Source organism: Artemia franciscana, unplaced genomic scaffold (assembly GCF_032884065.1).
Source record: "Artemia franciscana unplaced genomic scaffold, ASM3288406v1 PGA_scaffold_1178, whole genome shotgun sequence".
In the NCBI taxonomy this organism is placed as follows: domain Eukaryota; kingdom Metazoa; phylum Arthropoda; class Branchiopoda; order Anostraca; family Artemiidae; genus Artemia; species Artemia franciscana.
In genome coordinates this window covers 341,862-361,409 of record NW_027062616.1, presented here as the reverse complement: position 1 = coordinate 361,409, position 19,548 = coordinate 341,862, and the positions used below count along the sequence as shown (strand labels likewise).

The window sequence follows — 19,548 nt, the reverse complement described above, 5'->3', positions numbered from 1 at the left end:
TTGCCATCCACTGTTGGTAGCCGTAGTTTCGGTTGGGTATTTTGTTTCATTACCTGTGTCTAGGATTGAAGTAGAGGGAAGGCATTGCAGGTGCTTCCTAAAATTTAACAGTTCGGGGTCTACCCTTTCGTGTTTTCATAAAAGTAATATTAGAAAGCTTGTCTGTAGCAAAAAAATCATCTTCTGGGCTAAGAAAGACAGACAGATTAAATTTTTTTTTTACGATAATCAACAGCCTGTGATTTGTCCTTGATACATATATTATGCTTAATGATCGAAAGTGTCGGGTTAAGCTTGGAACTTAATCGGCACTTAGCTGCAGAACCTAGTCACCTTCCTAAGAAAATTGTGACTGGTACCTCTTATGGTTCTTGTTCTAGAAGGTTTGACTTTCAAAAGGTGGGATTTTTCAGAACCAAAGCTTGCTTGTATCGGGACTGTGAAGGTCAGCAATCTAAAATTTCTTAGGCAAAGTGTCATTTTCTTTGCAGCAGCCAACTAAATTTCAGTACTTGTGGACATTTCTGGGGTAAACTACCGTGAAAGAGACCAATCGCGTGTGGATAGTGTGAAGGAATTAACAATTTTATTAAACTTTTCCAAATCTGTCCCTGGGTTAACACTATGTCCTTGGTATGGGAACTCCTTACGATTTTACCTTATTCTTGATGGCATACAGTAGGCCCACACCCCCAAAAAATCTTTCGCCCCGAAAGCGACTTATTGGAAAGGCAGGTATGTCTCACCTTATATGAAGTGGAATTATACACGGATTTTCAACCTGTATGACTGTAGGACCAAAATGGCCGGCGGCACCTCTATAACTTCTCCCCCCCCCCAATTCGAACTTTTTAACAGAAGCGTAGTCTTGCTACTTCAACTAAAAACTCCAGCCAAAATCCCCTTACCTGTAAATCTTTGTATGCTTTTTAATGAATAGTTCTGTTCTTCTTCGGGTGTTACGGCTCGTCTGACTTGCTTTCTACAGGAACAGTGCTTCCCGTTGAAAAAAAAGGCCCATGGTTTACTGAAAAAGGTTTGGTGGCAGCACTAAAGACAGCAGTTATATCAAGTTAAAAAATGATTATCCTTAGAATATTATGCCGAGTTTGTAAAATTATTTCAGAAGTTCATACCATCACACGATCTGCTGTTAAAATTTTTCATATTGCAATGTCTTGTTTTAATTTTATATATATATATATATATATATATATATATATATATATATATATATATATATATATATATATATATATATATAAAAATAAGTTGTCTGTGTGTCTGTCGAGTGACGTCACTGTCTGCATATGACGTCTGAATTATTTCATCACATACCAATTCAAAAACGAATGTATTCAAGCCGAAGTAGCTCAGTTATATAACTACCTGTGTTGGCGCAGTGGGTTTGACCTTAGCGTGGTAATACGGGGCCCAGAGATCGAACCATGCTGCAGGAATGCACTACAGGGCCGACGCAGGGACCTAAGTAGTCAAGAAGCGTCGTTAATCCGATACAAATACAGTAGCTCAGTTGGTAAAGTGTTATGTTCCAGGTTCTAGGTCCGAGAGGTTCCAGGTTCGAACCTTGGCTTTAGCATTAATACAAAAGAAGAAAAAAAAACTAAAAAAGATAAAAACTACAAAAAAAAAAACTAAAAAGAAAATACTAAAAAAGCTAAAAAAAAACTAAAAAAAAACTAAAAAAAAACTAAAAAAAAACTAAAAAAAACTAAAAAAAACTAAAAAAAACTAAAAAAACTAAAAAAACTAAAAAAAAACTAAAAAAAACTAAAAAAAACTAAAAAACTAAAAAAAACTAAAAAAACTAAAAAAACTAAAAAAAACTAAAAAAACTAAAAAAACTAAAAAAAATAAAAAAAAATAAAAAAAACTAAAAAAAAACTAAAAAAAAACTAAAAAAAAACTAAAAAAAAAACTAAAAAAACTAAAAAAAGGGTAGAAAACTAAAAACTAATAAAGTAAAAAAAAAAAACTAAAAAAAAAGGTAAAAACTACACAAAAACTAAAAAGAAAAAAAAAACTTAAAAAAAAACCTAAACAAACTGAAAAAACTAAAAACTGAAAAAGAAAAAAAAACTAAAAAAAGGAAAAAAACTGACAAATAAAAGAGAAAAAAGAAAACTAAAAAAAAAAATTAAAAGAAAAAAAAACTAAAAAAGGTAAATGTATTCAAACCGAAGTAGCTGAGTTGGTAAATTCCAGGTTCTAGGTCCGAGGGGTTCCAAGTTCGAACCTTGGCTGTAGCATTAATACAAAAGAAGAAAAAAAAAAACTAAAAAAAACAGGTAAAAACTACTAAAAAACTAAAAAAGCTAAAAAACTAAAAAAAAGGTAAAAAACTAAAAAAAGGGTAAAAACAGCAATAAAACTAAAAAGAAAATTACAACTAAAAACTAATAAAAAAACTAAAAACTGAAAAAGAAAAAAAAACTAAAAAAAGGAAAAAACTGAAAAATAAAGGAGAAAAAGAAAACTAAAAAAATAAATAAAAAAAATAAAAAAGGTAAAAACTAAAAAAAAAAAACTAAAAAGAAAAAAGAAGAAAAAACTAAAAAGCTAAAAAAAAAGGTAAAAAACAAAAAATTTATTTCATCATATATCAATTCAAAAACGAATGTATATACAGACCGGGACACAGGGAATATAAATGACAATCACCATCAACAAAGCTCAAGGGCAATCATTAGAATAATGAGGTATAGATATGAATACGGATTGTTTTTCCCATGGACAATTATATGTTGCATGTTCAAGAGTCGGTAAACCTGACAATCTATTTATATGTACAGACAATGGGACAGCGAAGAATGTTGTTCGCTGTCCCATTGTATTCATCGATATTCACAGGTGGGACACAGGGACAAAACTACAATGGCGCGTAATGACTTACGCGCGCGGGGGGGCTTGGGGGGGGGTGCGAAGCGCCACCCCAACAGCTAGTTATATATAAAAATAAGTTGTCTGTCTGTCGAGTGACGTCATTATATGACGTCTGAATTATTTCATCATATACCAATTCAAAAACGAATGTATTCAAGCCGAAGTAGCTGAGTTGGTAAAGCGTTATGTTCCAGGTCCGAGACGTTCCACGTTCGAACCTTGGCTTTAGCATTAATACAAAAGAAAAAAAAACTAAAAAAGGTAAAAACTACAAAAAAAACTAAAAAGAAAATACTAAAAAAACTAAAAAAAAAGGTAAAAAACTAAACAAAGGTAAAAAAAACTAATTACTAAAAAAGAAAAAAAAAACAAAAAAAAAGGTAAAAACAACAAAAAAAACAAAAACTAATAAAAAAAAACTAAAAACTGAAAAATAAAAAAAAAATAAAAAAAGGAAAAAAACTGAAAAATAAAGGAGAAAAAGAAAACTAAAAACCAGGACACGGAATAAGAATGACGACCGGGACACTCAAAGAGAAATTACAGACTGGGACACAGGGAATATAAATGACGACCGGGACGCTCAAAGAGAAATTACAGACTGGGACACAGGGACACAAATGACGACCGGAATACTGGGAATATAAATGACGACCGGGACACAGGGACACAACTACAAGGGGGATACCGGGGGCACAGGGGGATATATAAATGACGACGGGGACACAGGGATTGTTCGATTAGCAATCACCATCAACAAAGCTCAAGGGCAATCATTAGAATAATCAGGTATAGATCTGAATACGGATTGTTTTTCCCATGGACAATTTTATGTTGCATGTTCAAGAGTCGGTAAACCTGGCAATCTATTTATATGCACAGACAATGGGACATCGAAGAATGTTGTATATTCGCCAGTTATTCTCAGGGTTTCCACCACACGTGCTACAACTAAAAATAGGCCTACCAATAATACTTTTAAGAAATATAAACCCACCAAAGCTTTGCTATGGCACTCGACCTGCCGTAAAAAAAAACAATGGAAAACCTAATAGAGGCCACAATCTTGACAGGGCCTTTTGAGGGTGAGGCTGTTCTTATTCCTCGCATTCCCAAGATTCCAACGGATCTGCCTTTTCAATTTAAAAGATTGCAATTCCCAATTCGATTAGCATTTGCAATCACCATTAACAAAGCTCAAGGTCAATCATTAGAAAAATGTGGTATAGATCTTAATACTGATTGTTTTTCCCATTGACAATTGTACGTTGCATGTTCGAGGGTCGGTAAACCTGACAATCTATTTATATGCAGCGACAATTGGACAGCGAAGAATGTTGTATATTCGCAAGTTTTACGCAGTTAATTTGTATTTTATCTATCTATCTATCTATATAAAAACGAGTTGTATGTATGCATGTTTGTTTGTTTGTAAAAAGAGCGTTTGCATATGATGTCATTATTAGTACATACGGCTTTGTATATGCAGAGACAATGGGAAAGCCAAGAATGTTGTATATTCGCAATTTTTACGTAGTTTAACTCCTGCAGACGAAATGAATGCTTGCCTAAAAAATTCTAATTTATAGGCACACGTAAAAATATTAAAATTAACTACAAATATGCGTGTCCGATTGCAAAACGATGACTCTGGTCAAACAGTAGACTCAATTTCAGGACGTATACAACTACCTGCTGATTTCTGTAATTTAGTGACGTCCAAAAATGAATTGATTGAAAAAGTATTTCCGAATATTCTAAAAAATTATAAAAATAATAAATGGCTAAGTGAAAGAGCGATTCTCGCACCCAAAAATATAGACGTCCACGAAATCAACAATATTGTTTTGAACAAGATTCGAGACCAGGCAGTCCTTTACAAGTCAGTCGACACAGTTTTGGAACCAAATGAAGCGGTTAATTATCCATCTGAATTTTTAAATTCCATAGATCCTTCAGGGTTTCCACCACACGTGCTACAACTAAAAATAGGCGTACCAATAATACTTTTAAGAAATATCAACCCACCAAAGCTTTGCAATGGCACGCGACTTGCCGTAAAAAAAAAAACAATGGAAAACCTAATAGAGGCCACAATCTTGACAGGGCCTTATGAGGGTGAGGCTGTTCTTATTCCTCGCATTCCCATGATTCCAACGGATCTGCTTTTTCAATTTAAAAGATTGCAATTCCCAATTCGATTAGTATTTGCAATCACCATTAACAAAGCTCAAGGTCAATCATTAGAAAAATGTGGTATAGATCTTAATCCTGATTGTTTTTCCCATGGACAATTGTACGTTGCATGTTCGAGGGTCGGTAAACCTGACAATGTATTTATATGCAGCGACAATTGGACAGCGAAGAATGTTGTTTATTCGCAAGTTTTACGCAGTTAATTTGTATTGTATCTATCTATATAAAAACGAGTTATGTGGATGCATGTTTGTTTGTTTGTAAAAAGAGCGTTTGTATATGACGTCATTATTAGTACATACGGCTTTGCATATGCACAGACAATGGGAAAGCCAAGAATGTTGTTTATTCGCAATTTTTGCGTAGTTTGAAACACATATATAAATCTATCTATATTCACAGGTGGGACACAGGGACACAACTACAATGGCGCATAACTAATATGGCGCGTAACGACTTACGCGCGCGGGGGGGCTTGGGGGGCGCGAAGCGCCCCACCAACTAGGTGTTGGGGTGGCGCGAAGCGCCACCCCAACAGCTAGTATATATATATATATATATATATATATATATATATATATATATATATATATATATATATATATATATATATATCTTTCTATATTCACAGGTGGGACACAGGGACACCCCAACAGCTTGTAAATATATATATATATATATATATATATATATATATATATATATATATATATATATATATATATATATATAAACATTTTTTTAAGCTTAGCATTATCAGACTAAGTGTAGGGTTTATGTTTTTGGGGATAACAATCTCCTGTCAAAATTGTCATCCTAGAAATACTGGATTTATAGTATATCCATTATAGGTATCCATTATCGCCGTTATTGATTTCTGGTGTGCTACGAAGTTTTTTTTTTAAGGCTAAGAAATATATTTTATTGGGACCTAATTCTTACTATCGACTAATAAGTGTAGTAGCGTTGGGAGACAAATAATCGGTCATATCCTTTGGATCAAAATACCTCAGTATTTAGCTTGTTTACATGATTATTTTTTTAAAGCATGACAATTGATTGGTGATGAAGAACGGATTTGTTATATATATATATATATATATATATATATATATATATATATATATATATATATATATATATAAACATTTTTTTTAAGCTTAGCATTATGAGACTAAGTGTAGGGTTTATGTTTTTGGGGATAACAATCTCCTGTCAAAGTGTGTTTTAAACAGAAACAGTATATTTTGAGACCGTCTTTAAGGAATGTATCGTCATTTTGTTTTGGAGAAAAGTTGTGTGGATAAATTATTTTGAAAGTTTTGATTGGTTGACCTTGACGACTACCGTATTTAATCGATGACGAAAAGTACTCAAAAGAACTGAAGTACTGAATAACTAAAAACTTTTAAAGTTTATTGATACGGTGTTGATTTTTATGCAGCCGAAGCTGTGACGTCAAAGCTTTACAAAAACATTGGCTTCGAATAAGTAAATATGTGAATTAGAGATAAAAATCTGTTTTATAATCTGGAACAGTTTGCGGGGCCAAACTGTTTAGAACAGATTGGGAGCCGGTACCGTAACTTGTAGAGCTTAGTTAGTACCGTAACTAGAGAGATACCGTACAAACGACATAAAACTAATAGTCGACACTTACTTTCCCGGAAATTGTAGAAAAACCATTTAAATTCTCCCGTTTTGTGTCGGAGATGAAGATATTCAGATTTAATAAAATTTACATCATTAGAAATTCTGTGAATTCTGTTTATTTGATGAAACCAAGCGGAATTTTGTTGGGTTCAGTAAATGGGTAGTCCCTAAAAATGGTATAGCATACCTGCTAGGAAACCGTTAAAATCAACTACAAGGAAACAGTGCTTGAGCAATTTGACAGATTTGGGAGTTCCCAGTGGTGTTACCCGTTTTAATTGAAATTGTTGCTGACTTAAGATGAAGACTATTTATGCTGTAGGTACATTGAATAGGCAGCGCTTTGCAGAACAATTAGTAAAAGATTATATTTATCCTTATTTTAAACTAGCCTCTTGTTAGTTTTTTTGAACTTGTGATGCATTTGAGATTCCCTATTAATTTTTACCAATATTTAACGAAATACCGTTTGGGTAATTTGACAGATTTGTGAGTTCCCTATGGTGCCGTGAAAATGAGAGTTTTTTCTTTGGGACGGTGAGCTGACGCTGAGGCTCGCAAATTGATTTTTAAGATATCGAACGGTTTTAATGCAACATCATTTATTATTCAGTTGTGGGTGTCAAAGAGCGCCTAAATAACATGAAAGAAAAAAAATTAAACAGTTAAAATAAAATTGACACGACACTTCTTCCTTCTAGAAAGGTATTAAATTTTTGTATGACAGTTGCATAGGACGTTCTCTGTACTGATTTAAACAGGCTTTTTAAATTTGTAGTACGAGTATTTTATCTGTTTTAGGTTAAAGAGGTAATTCGACAGGGCATTGAAGTTCCTGAAGGACAAAACGATTTACGTCGAATGCAACTGAGGGAGCTGGCTTTGTTGAACGGCACCCTTCGCGATACTGATCAACGCTGCTCCAATTGCGGTGCCACTGACCACAAATCATGGCAGGTAAGAAAGAAATTCGAAATTTATTTCTCTGTCTTATTTAAATTTGCCAATTGCCGCTAATATTGGCAATAGCAAAATCATCTAATTTCATTAGTTTGTTTTACACTAAACTATTCTCATCTTTACTTATTTCTGGTCAACCAACCTAAATGAACTGAGAAAAGAGTTGGCTCACTTTTCTTAGTTGTCAACGATATCTCTAGTTGTCAATTTAAGTTGCCATTATTTTGGGTGACGTTTCAAAACAATTGACCAGCATGCACCTTCAAAAAATATGTTTGTCTTGGCGTGGATGACTTTCCTCTATAAATACACCCAATCAGATTTTATTGTATAACTCCAGATCTTTTCAATGATATATGCGCAGAAAAAAGCAGGAGCGAATAGGAAGCACTTTCCGCAAGTCAAAAAATATCTCACTGAATGAAATTCGTTCAGCCTTTCACACGTGGGGGGTCCTTGTTTGAAAAAAAAAAACTCAAATGGGAAATGAAACAGATTCAGTGTGGAACCTATTGGTGAATTTTCTTTCCTGTGTATTGGATTAAGGGGGTTAAGACGGAATTCTTTGTAAACTGAGTTGGGAGCGCGAGGTCAAACGGTTTTTCAAATGCAAGAGCACAAGAAGGAGTATGACAAAGTCGTTGGTGTTGCGAAAGCGCTTTCGAAGTGTAACAAAGAGGAGAAAGAGCGTCTGAAGTTCGCAATCTACAAGCCAGAAGAGGTAGCAGACTGTGGAGGTATTATTCCATCGACAATCACGGCTATGTTAAATGAAGCCTGTAAGAAGTTGGACAGCATAGCCGAACAGCTAAAATACTTCCACTTCCTTGATATAAATCGTGACAGACTACTACTGATTCGCTTAACCTACAAGTTGAAAAAAATACCTAGTGCCATAAAAAATTGAGACTCCCATACATACTTGAACTACTTTCAAATTAAAACAAGGAAATAGTCCTTGAAATGAATGTTATGATCCAGAATAATTTGCGAAAGAAGGGATTTATAAGATTCTTCATCTTAATTGGAGTCATAACAGAGAATGGTTTTCGGTACGGTGAAGTTCTCTGTTATTTCATTGATATTTTTGTCTGCTTCTGTGTAACTCATGGCTACGGAACTACCACTGAGGAGACCAAAATATGCTGTGTGTAGCTCAAAAAGCTGGTTGCTTTCTTGAGAACTGACGTAAGGAATGATGCCATTCATTATTGTTTTGATACTCCGCCAACAAACTGCCCCGACTTATTATTATACTTATTATAAATCTTGTCACCACGTTTGTTTGCTTCGTCATCCACTGTCTTTCTGTGACATATACCAAGGGAGGGATATGAAAAAAGGGGCATAAATTCAATTTAAAAAGTATACTGTTATAAAACCTTTGCTAAGTTATTTTGAGAACATCCACAGTCAACATGTTAAATTTTAGTTGATAAATTACCTAATGGAAACAACTTTGAATCACCCAATTTAATTTAAGAAATTAGTTACTTAGCTAATCTCAGAAAGGGCCAAGGGCTCAAGAGTGGTATATAGCGAGTCCCCCTTAAATTAAAATCAAGTTGGTGGACTGATAAAAAGTTAAGAGACATGCCATGGCTGATTGAAAAAAAAAGCCAAGACAGATAGTCTCAGTGAGAGGCAAAGCTGACAAGCCTTTTTCAGATTCGTATAAAAATGATGTCATTTCGCTTGTTGATCGATAGTCTTTAATCCGTCCATCCTAGGGCAGAACTAAGGTAGATAAGCATGGAATAAGGGTTAGGTTAGATAAAATAACCAATTCTTTAGGGTAAATGGCAGACGGAGGCCAACCGTTTGACCGTATCTCTAGTGGTCACTGCATTTTCATATTGTAGTTCAATTTATCTTTATTAATATTCTTTTGAGAAGCCCATGGTACTGTAATCTTCGTTTTTTTGTGTTTATGTGTTTAACCAAGTGAAGTGCCATATGGCTAATGTTCTTCTTTTGTTTTAGTGTCAAGACAAACCTAACGTGACCCACAATATCATATGTACAATTTGTGGCGGTGCAGGGCATATAGCCAAGGATTGTAAAGTGCAAAAGCCACCTGGAGGATTGGCTCTGCCGTTTGATGGTGGAGATAAAGGCAACATTGACGAAGAGGTAAGTTAAAGAACCTCTTGCAATAAATTATAATTAAATTCAATGAATTCCGATGGTTCCCGTTAAGCTCCAAATTTCTTACTATATGTTTTCCATCCTAGCTGCTATAGTTAAGTAAGGGGTCTCCGACTATGGTAAATGATTTGTAGCTCTAAAAACAATTACTTAATATGTCAACAACCAGAACAAATGTAGCCTGAAAAATTAAGGAGATGCATCCATTATTAGAAATTCCGTGCTCTGTTTGTCACAGAAATAAAATTTCTTTATGTGTTTATTTTTTATACATTATCACATGCTGTTTCATGTAGGCTCTTAATACTGATTGACTACATTTTTATCTTTACTGTGTTTCGTTCCAGTCTCGATGAAACTTTGGATATCACTAAACTAACCAGAATTTGTCTTGTAAAGGTCTATTCTTTATGAGGTTTTGCTAGATCATGAGACATAGATAATGAGGAAAATGGAAATGAATTATATAGGAAACGGGATCAGTTGAATTCAAATTCGATTAAAATGCAATGCTTGCTAACACCTAATGAATCCAAATGAGAGTTCAGTTGAATTTGGTCAATAGCATTAGGCATTTCTCTATTTTGTCCGGGCTGTAAGTTCTAATCTTAAAATTCCTGACATCGCTTTTTTATTCTTATCGTAATTTTAATGTCTTCTCTTACTCCACATCTCAATTACTAACAACTCCTATTACAAAGCCCCCCGAGGTTAACGCAATGTATGAGCTTGTCAGTTTCTTGGCTAGATTTACGTTAAGGGTCGCCGGTCCTTGGGGGAGAGGGCCTTGTAAGAAGCAAGTATGAATCGAGAGTCTCCAGAGTTTCCGCAATTCAACTTTCATTGTGATTTTTTCTCCCTATTACACTTTTGAAATATTTAGAATTTACAGATTCATCCGTTGAAGTTTGTATTGTTGACACAGATGAAGTTTTATATCACGAAACTGTTGTAAATAATCAAAGACTGTAAATGCCTAAATTTTGTTCTTCATATGTTTGCTAGCTTCATATCTCAACTTCGTATTGTGTAGGTGTCTGTAATGGTGACAGCTTGAATTTTTAAGGGGATCTTATGATGCTCCCTAGAGTACCTTGAGCACTGGGTACTGGGTGTCTTGTTTTTTCTTACTCTATTTAAAATCTTATTAAATGCTGGCCGTTGTGGGAAGTTTTCTGACGATTTGACTGTGAATGATGGTTCTATCAAATTAAATAATGACCTTGTAATAGTTAAACTAACCTTAAGAATACCTAAAAGCAGTATGATATCCCCCCTCCCTATCTATAGATAATCTTTTTTGGGGATAATTGCATAGATAAGATGAGTTATTGCAAAAAGCCTGCGGGTCATAGCAACACAGAATACATTCTACTAACAAAGCTCAGGAACAAAATACAACTTTAGATAATATCAATAAAAAAAAAATAAAAAAACAACAAAAAGATAAAAAAGAAACGCACCAAGGTCCAACATTATAACCAACAAACACTAATCATGATAAACCCTCATCCTGTAACAAACCCTCATCCCCTCAAACATAATTCCCTATGTTTAGTCCCTAATCGAAGAAACTTTCACAACTGTTTAATAGCACGTGCGTTCCTCTCAGCCATCCGCTCTATTAACCAGGATTCACTCCCAAACACTCGTCCAAAACATTCATTCCGCTACTCAGACAGCTCTTCACACTCGGATACAAAATGAAATAAATTCTTAGTCACACATCCACACATAGGGCAAAAATCGGGGCTAGCCTCCAGCCTAAACTTTCCCAAAAAATTTTTTTTCTCCCCTAAATCCACACTATTCCCTCTTACCAACAACAAACTCTTCAAGTCCTCTTTATTCAAGCCAAATTTAAAATAGACCACCTCCTCCAAACCTCAAAGACATTTTCCTTCATTCCACATCTCCGAAAGACCACAAAGGTCCAATATTTTCCTGACCTGATTTGGCCACGAATCACGTCAACCGTCCTTCAGGTTCTCCAAATAAGCTGACTTACGAAGCTGAGCTCTAGGTAGCGTGATTATTTTCTCCCAAAATTTCACCATTCTAACCAATCTTGCACTTCTTAAAGTGAAAAGCCCCAAATCTTCTTTTAGTACCACTGAACTAAATGTATACTTTAGGCCTAGAATTCTCTTAAAGTATCTTAGCTGAACTACATCTAACAGCTGCTTTAGCAAAACCCCTAACCTCAGAACCCCAATGTAGACTAAAATCTGTCTGGAACATGCTTTTCTGGATCCTCATATAAGCTAGCTGACCTAAATTACTTCACAAAGCATATTTATTATCCTACTAGCTGTTGGGGAGGCGCTTCGTGCCCCCCCAAGCCCTCCCGCGCGCGTAAGTCGTTACGCGCCATATTAGTTACGCGCCATTGTAGTTGTGTCCCTGTGTCCCACCTGTGAATATAGATAGATATATATATATATATATATATTTTTAACTACATAAAACCTGCGAATATACAACATTCTTTGCTGTCCCATTGTCTGTCCATATAAATAGATTGTCAGGCTTACCAACTCTTGAACATGCAACATAATAATTGTCCATGGGAAAACAATCCGTATTCAGATCTATACCGCATTTTTCTAACGATTGCCCTTGAGCTTTGTTGATGGTGATTGCTAATCGAACATTCCCTGTGTCCCCGTCGTCATTTATATATCCCCCTGTGCCACCGGCGTCCCCGTTGTAGTTGTGTCCCTGTGTCCTGGTCGTCATTTATATTCCCTGTGTCCCGGTCGTCATTTGTGTCCCAGTATCCCAGTCTGTAATTTCTCTTTGAGTGTCCCGGTCGTCATTTATATTCCCTCTGTCCCGGTGTGTAATTTCTCTTTGAGTGTCCCGGTCGTCATTTATATTCCCTGTGTCCCGGTGTCCCGGTCTGTAGTGTCATCTTATAATGAGGTCATATACATAGCCTTATATACTTATAATGACGTCAAATACGAACCCACAAACAAACAAACATGCATATATACAACTTATTTTTATATATAGATACAGTTTCTTTTTTATTTTTTTTATTTTTTAGTTTTTTTCTTTTCTTAGTTTTTTTCTTTTTTAGTTTTTCTTTTGTTTAGTTTCTTCTTTTTATTGATTTTTTTTCTTCAATTTGTCAATGTTTATTCTAACATTGACACTTGAAAAAATCTTTACGTGCCAAGCATGCTAAAGCTCCAACAATTTATTGTAAACATTAAAATTTTGGGTATCTGTTTTAAGGTTTTCGAATTACTTTAATGTATTGTCAAAATATATTGAAATATTTGTGCAATTCCCAGTTTTTTTTAGTTTTTCCTTTTTTTTAGTTTTTCAGCTTTTTTTAGTTTTTTTCTTTTAGTTTTTTTTACGTTTTTTATTTTTAGTTTTTTTTTTTTTTTAATTTTTTTTTTTTTATTTTTTAGTTTTTTTTTTTTTTTTTTTTTTAGTTTTTTACCTTTTTTCTTTTTTCAGTTTTCTTTTTCTTCTTTATTTTTCAGCGTCACTATGAAATACATATCGCCGAACCTTTGTTTTTTTTTTTAAACTAAAATCAGGTAGGCATTGATGACCTTATCCAAGTCAAAATCCCAAACCCAATCATCATCGCTATCAAGTTTTGATACGTTTTGACTCTCGCTGTCCAGGTGGATTTTCATCTAACTGTGCGGTTTTGCGTTCTTTAGCCGCAAGCCTTTTGGCATTAACCCTTTGAGCAGATTCCTCGGCTGTTTCTTCTGCCATTGTAGGATTTATACTAAAATTTCTCTTTGAATTAACTATTTGAGCATATTCCTCGGCTGTTTCTTCTGTCATTTTAAGATCTATACTAAAAATTCCTCTTCACGTGCCAAGCTTGCTAAAGCTCAACAATTTATAATAAACCTCAAAATTTTAAGTATCTGTTTTAAGGTTTTCGAATTACTTTAATCTATTGTCAAAATATTTCGAAATATTTATGCAATTCCCAGTTTTTACATTTTAGTTTGTTTTCTTTTTCTTCTTTATTTTTCAGACGTCATATGCAAACCCTCAACACAAAAATACATACAACTTATTTATATATATATATATAGAAGATGTAATCTGGCGTAACAGACATAGTGTAACAGACATAACACACATACAACTTATTTTTATATAGATAAGATTACCATTGGATGCAAAGACAAGGATGCCTCGAAATAGACTGACACAGTTATGTCGACCTTTACATACAAAAACTCTTGTACCCTATTATTGTAAATTTTAATATTAACTGATAATATTTTTTCACCTTTTAAAATTATTTTTTGTATTTATGCTTAATTCCTTATGATATGCTCTATCACGGTGATTTTCAAACTAAATGTTTTCATGCTTTTTTTTAAATGCTCACCTTCTGTTTTCGGAAGTTTCCTATTTGAATTTTCTTGTGACGTATCAATGCTAGTTTATACTTTTTTAGCGAATAAGTAATATTCGGTTCTATATTTTAGTTCGCTCTTTCCTCCAATGTCTTTACATTACCTTAGATATTAATCCACAGTGAATTACTGAGGCTTTTCTTTGGTGTGTAATAGACCAGGGAGAAACATGCGAGTATGAATATGGGCAGAGGATAGGGGTTTAAACTTGTAAGTTTTTCTGAAGGAGAATTTATTGGCAGATTATAGCGTATCGGTACGATTCCGATATATCGGAATTGACATTGGTCCCCAAAAATCCATATCGGTCGGGCCCTACTTGATACATATCTAAATAAAGCACTTGATTATTTTATTTCAGTTTGTATTTCTCAAAAGTAGATATGTGGTTGCATGATTCTTTTATCGAGTTAGTGAAAATAGTAAAAGCTCTATACAGAAGGAACCCATGGTCAAAATGTGTTTACTACTTTTGATTTTGAATTTTATGTAGTGGTTTACATTAGTAAAATAATTGACTTCTTTTAAAATGCAAAATTGACTATCTCACAAGATAAGTTACTAACAGCTTTCTTTAAGGCTTCAAGTACAAAAAGAAAGAAAAAATACAAGATGCCGAAGAATCAAGGTGGAACCTTTGGCGCTAAACAAGATTTCCTTCGAAGTTTGCTATAAAAAAAAAGAAAAAAAAAGAGGTGGACTGCAATTAGTTTATTTAGCTTAGTTGGTATCATTTTGTTACAAAGAGGTTAGGGGATTAAAGATAATATTTGGACGTAAAACCCTTTTTTCTTCTTTTTCAGTATATGTCCTTGATGGCTGAACTTGGTGAAACGCCGCCCGCTGTTAAGACATCGGGGATGGCTGGTCAGCAAGGTGTACCTCGTTTCAGTGCTAGCAATTTATTTAATCGTCCTGGTCCAATGAAAGCAATCGGTCAAGCTGCGTCTGCTACTTCTTTATTAGCTAATCCTCCTGCTGCTTCAGCAGCTGGTATGCTTCTGAGAGGACCTCCACCAAGTGGCCTGGGAGGCCCTCCAACCTCTCTCCTTAATACTTACACTGCTCCTCCCCCTCAGATGGAACCTTGGAAGGCACCAAGATTGAAAATGGAGGAAGGAAATGTTCAAAGACCGTCGTTTGGAACAAGGCCACAAATGCGTCCTGGTATGTCCGGTGGTACTCAAGGCAGTCGATTTGCTCCTCCTTCACGTCCTGGTGCTCCAAATTCTTTCCGTCCTGGGGCTCCAGGGACTATACGTCCAGGAGCTCCAGGTGCTTCGCGCCCTGGTGTTCCTGGAGGAGGGATGAGCCAACGATCTCTACTGCAAGGATATGGTTCGTCTTCCACTGCTTCCCAAGCTGAAACCCAAAAGGTATTAAAATTTTATATACTTAATTACATTTTCCCCTACGAGTGATTTTTTTCCAGATTTTTATCTTAAAACCCTCTAGTGCAACCGCTAATCATAATTATTTTATGTACACTAGTAATGTTTAAGAGGAAACAACCTAAGAATTGATATTCACTTATCAGGTAAACAGGAAGAAAGAGTTGCTGCACGGTATTGTTCAAACATGTTCTTGCTAGGTCGTTGATTGCTTATTTTACACGTCAATTCTTCTGCTCTCTTTTACCCTGGATGCTCACTTGGGAGGCACATATGCGACCATTATGCAGCAGCTGTGTATATTTAAAACAGTATCAATCATTCAACGATGGACGCTTTATCGTAACAAGAAAAAAAAGAAACCATATCGTGCCACAGATTTTTTGTTATGAGGTAGCCATTATCCTTATTCTTGTTATTTTTAAGTTTGTTCAGTAATAAATTTGCAACAAAAAACTTGAACATGGTGGCCTCCGTAAGGCTAAAAAAAAAACAGACGAAATCCAATCTCTCACCTCAAAATTTTCCAAAATTACAAGCTATGCAGGGGAATAGTGCAGGATTTCAAACTAAAAAAAAACTGAAACACTTCACAAACTGAAATAATCCTATTACAAACATTTAAAGCCAATCCAGATATCAACTCCAGGAGAGACAAAAAAATAAAAATCAATCAGTAACTAGAAATTCTTTGATATTCTTTTTGAAGATGCGCAATGAGTGGTAGCTTTGACAGCGTATTCCGGATCATATAACAAGCTATTAAAGGGTTGAAGTCAGACCGAAATAACGGAGTACGGGGAATCTGTTGAGTTGTTGAAAGTGCAGAGATGAAGTACAGGATATCAGGAAGGGGTTCTAGAAAAGTGAAAGATACACAATATTGAAAACTGAGATTTCAAATCAAGCAAGGGTTTAAATTAAGAATGGTTGGTTTCTTAATAGTCCTTGCTTTTATCAATAAGTTTTGAAAGTGGCTGCAGTGACAAGGGAAATGTTGACATCCAAATGACAGGATGTCAATTCCTCCAGGGGACTTGTCATCATCCATCTATCATCCAGGGGACTTGTCGGTCATGTGTCAGTCCTATAACACGGTATTCCACCTGAAACTACAAGTGGCCATGTCTATTAGGCTTAGGTCACTTGTTCCAAGCAAATTCAGTCCCCCATTTTGCATACAAGTCCGGTAGACATTGTCCATCAAGAAGCAACCCAAAATCAATCTGATCATCCATCCCTTTCTATGACTATCTACCTTGGTTCTACCCTAGAAAAATCTCCCTTGCAAAAAAACAGAGAAAAATCTCTGTTTTGCTACCCTAGAAAAAAACAAAATACTACAGTTTACACGATTTGCCTCATTCAATTTAAAGTAAACTATCAACGAGTCTGTTGATTTTTGAATCAAAATCAATTTGCTAGCATCAAGCCACGGCTAATGGGAAACAAAAACCCAAGACAGATAGTCTGAGTGAGAGGCAAATCTGACATAAGCCTTTTTTAGGATTGTACAAAAATGATGTCATTTCAGTTGTTTTATAGATACGTCATTTCAGTTGTTGATAGATACGTCTATCATCCGTCATCCAGGGGATTTGAATTAAAATGAAGTTGCTGGCATCAAGCCATGGCTAGTTGGAGAAAAGGCCAAGACAGATAGTCTGAGTGAGAGGCAAATCTGGCATAAGTCAGTCTCGAGTTTTGAAACTTGAGACTGAACTTGGCTGTAGAAAAGAATTCTAAGAACCAACCCTGGAAGTATGCGTTCTAGCTTTCTATTATAAGTATTCCGTGACTCATGGAAACTTTCATTTTGACTAGGTCAATATGATGCTTAAATGAAAGATTTTTCTTCAAGCAAGATCCCTAGAAATTGAACTTAACGATAATTAGCTCTACTTGAAGAACCTCTTAATACATGTATTCCATTTTCGTCAGGACCAGCTTTTGAGACTCTTGAGAAAATGATGAAACATGACTTTCCTATTTTGAAAGTAAAGTAATTTATATCAAACCCCTGGATAAGTCTTTTAAAAGTGATGTCATCTTTGAATAAAGGTCGGACTCAGCTCTACCGGTTGTACCAAGAGTACTGTTACCAGCAAAAGCAATAACTGCATCCGTAAAAGGCGAAATCATATCGTTGTGGCAGATACTGGTTGACAAAGGCGAAAGCAAATCGTTAGCCATATTAACAAGGTCACTAACATAGATTTAAAAAAGTATTGGGCCAATAACACATCTTTGCGGAACGCCAAGCTCTCTTCGGAAGGATAAAAAAAAAAATGAATCAACTGAATCAAGAGGTGAATGTAAATAATTCATGAGAGTTGCACATGCATGCTCAGTTGAGTGTTTTGCCCTGGAAATAAACTGAAAATCTTGAAAAAAAAATTTCAGAATTAAGAAAATCAAGAAATTGAGAATGTATGGCCTTTTCAACTAGCGTTTTTATTAATGTGCCTGGTTCTTATCATGTTTGTTTGTTATTAATTTGATTTTTTTTTTTTTTTGTGCTACAGTTTTGTTTTGTTTCTCTCGTTTGTGATTCTGAGATTATACTGCATTCGGAATATTACACTATTTGTGACCACAGACAAATTGAATTCAAGTTAACTGTTCAATATTATTAGACATGAACGATGAAACTAAACTATTAAATTCAAGATTGAGTAAATTCAAGAAAATCACTTATATAAGTCGCAAACCAATTATAACTTCTTTTTTGGAGGAACAAGAGTTTCAACCACAGCAACAGCAGCAGCACAAAAGCTGGGGCTCGTCCCTCCTTCAAAGACCGTCGGGTGTTCCGCCGCCTCCTGGTACTGATTCTGAATCCACTGCCCCGCCACCCCCGCCTCCTGGTGGCATGATGCAAATGAGTGGAACAATGATGGGCCAGAAGCAGCAGCAGTCGCAGCAACATCAGCAGCAGAGCCAGTATCAACAGCAGCAGCAGCAGTCTCCTCAGCAGAGCCAGTATCAGCAGCAGCAACAACAGCAATCGGTAATTTGTTTGGTTTTTGCTTCTTTTTTTTGCACCCGCTATAGTGAGTAATAAAAGTGTTCTATGGAACCCTTTGATTACTTGAGGAATTTTGAGGTATTCATGAGGGATGTGTTATGCTCATATTTATTCAATATATCAGTTTACTGAAATTAATGCTTCTACTCTACAAATATATTTTACGATTTACAATAATGGCTAAGATTTTTATTCTTTTTAAAATGATGAAGGTGGGTTACCCGGTTTGAAACTCCCCTTCTCTCCCACTCCGAAATTTTTGTCCGATTCGTACAAAAGTAGCAAACTTACATGTAAATAATTTTACTTACATTTTGTAGTTTTATTTTGTTAAACTGCCTCCTCCCCCCTCCCGAACAAAAATCTTAGATACGGTCCTGGCTGACTCCAATTTCAGTTGAGGCGTAAGCCCTAAAAGGCCCTTTGCCTCCATATCCCCCCCCAAAAAAAAATAAATCCTTTTTATTAGCGGTGATCTAATATTAGTTTACCCATCATTGTCATAAATTTTGCCTGCTGTCGGATTTTATCGTTCCTATATATGTTTCCAGCTTAACATCCAGTTTATGAAACATCTTTAACTTGTATTTAGGGTGAAAACACGGTATTGGTTTTGTGACTTACGCTCGTTTCACAAAACTTTTCCCTGATTTTCGAAGTAACCATAGAACATGCAGTGACTTTGCATACATCAATAAATGGAGAAAAAAATTAGCTTTCATTCGCTGTATCAATTCATCTCCAAGCTCAGTTGGATTGTTCCTAAAGTTTGATAGAAGAACGTGACTTACCTACAGCAGAAGGATTTTATTTTTATTACGTTATTTTCAATTGAGAATTCCTCTTCTTGTTGGTGATCCAT

General features: G+C 35.1%; 1 protein-coding gene across 1 annotated transcript in view; it reads left to right on the top strand.

Moving 5' to 3' along the window:
• LOC136041177 (splicing factor 1-like) overlaps positions 1-19,305 on the top strand; it is a 40,690-nt gene extending 21,385 nt beyond the window's left edge. Inside the window, exons 7-11 of the mRNA XM_065725705.1 lie at positions 7,555-7,710; positions 9,697-9,846; positions 15,071-15,643; positions 18,393-18,668; positions 19,279-19,305. Of these exons, the coding sequence (XP_065581777.1) occupies positions 7,555-7,710; positions 9,697-9,846; positions 15,071-15,643; positions 18,393-18,668; positions 19,279-19,305 (1,182 nt within the window). The remainder of the gene's footprint in view (positions 1-7,554; positions 7,711-9,696; positions 9,847-15,070; positions 15,644-18,392; positions 18,669-19,278) is intronic.
• The last annotated feature ends 243 nt before the right edge of the window (positions 19,306-19,548 follow it).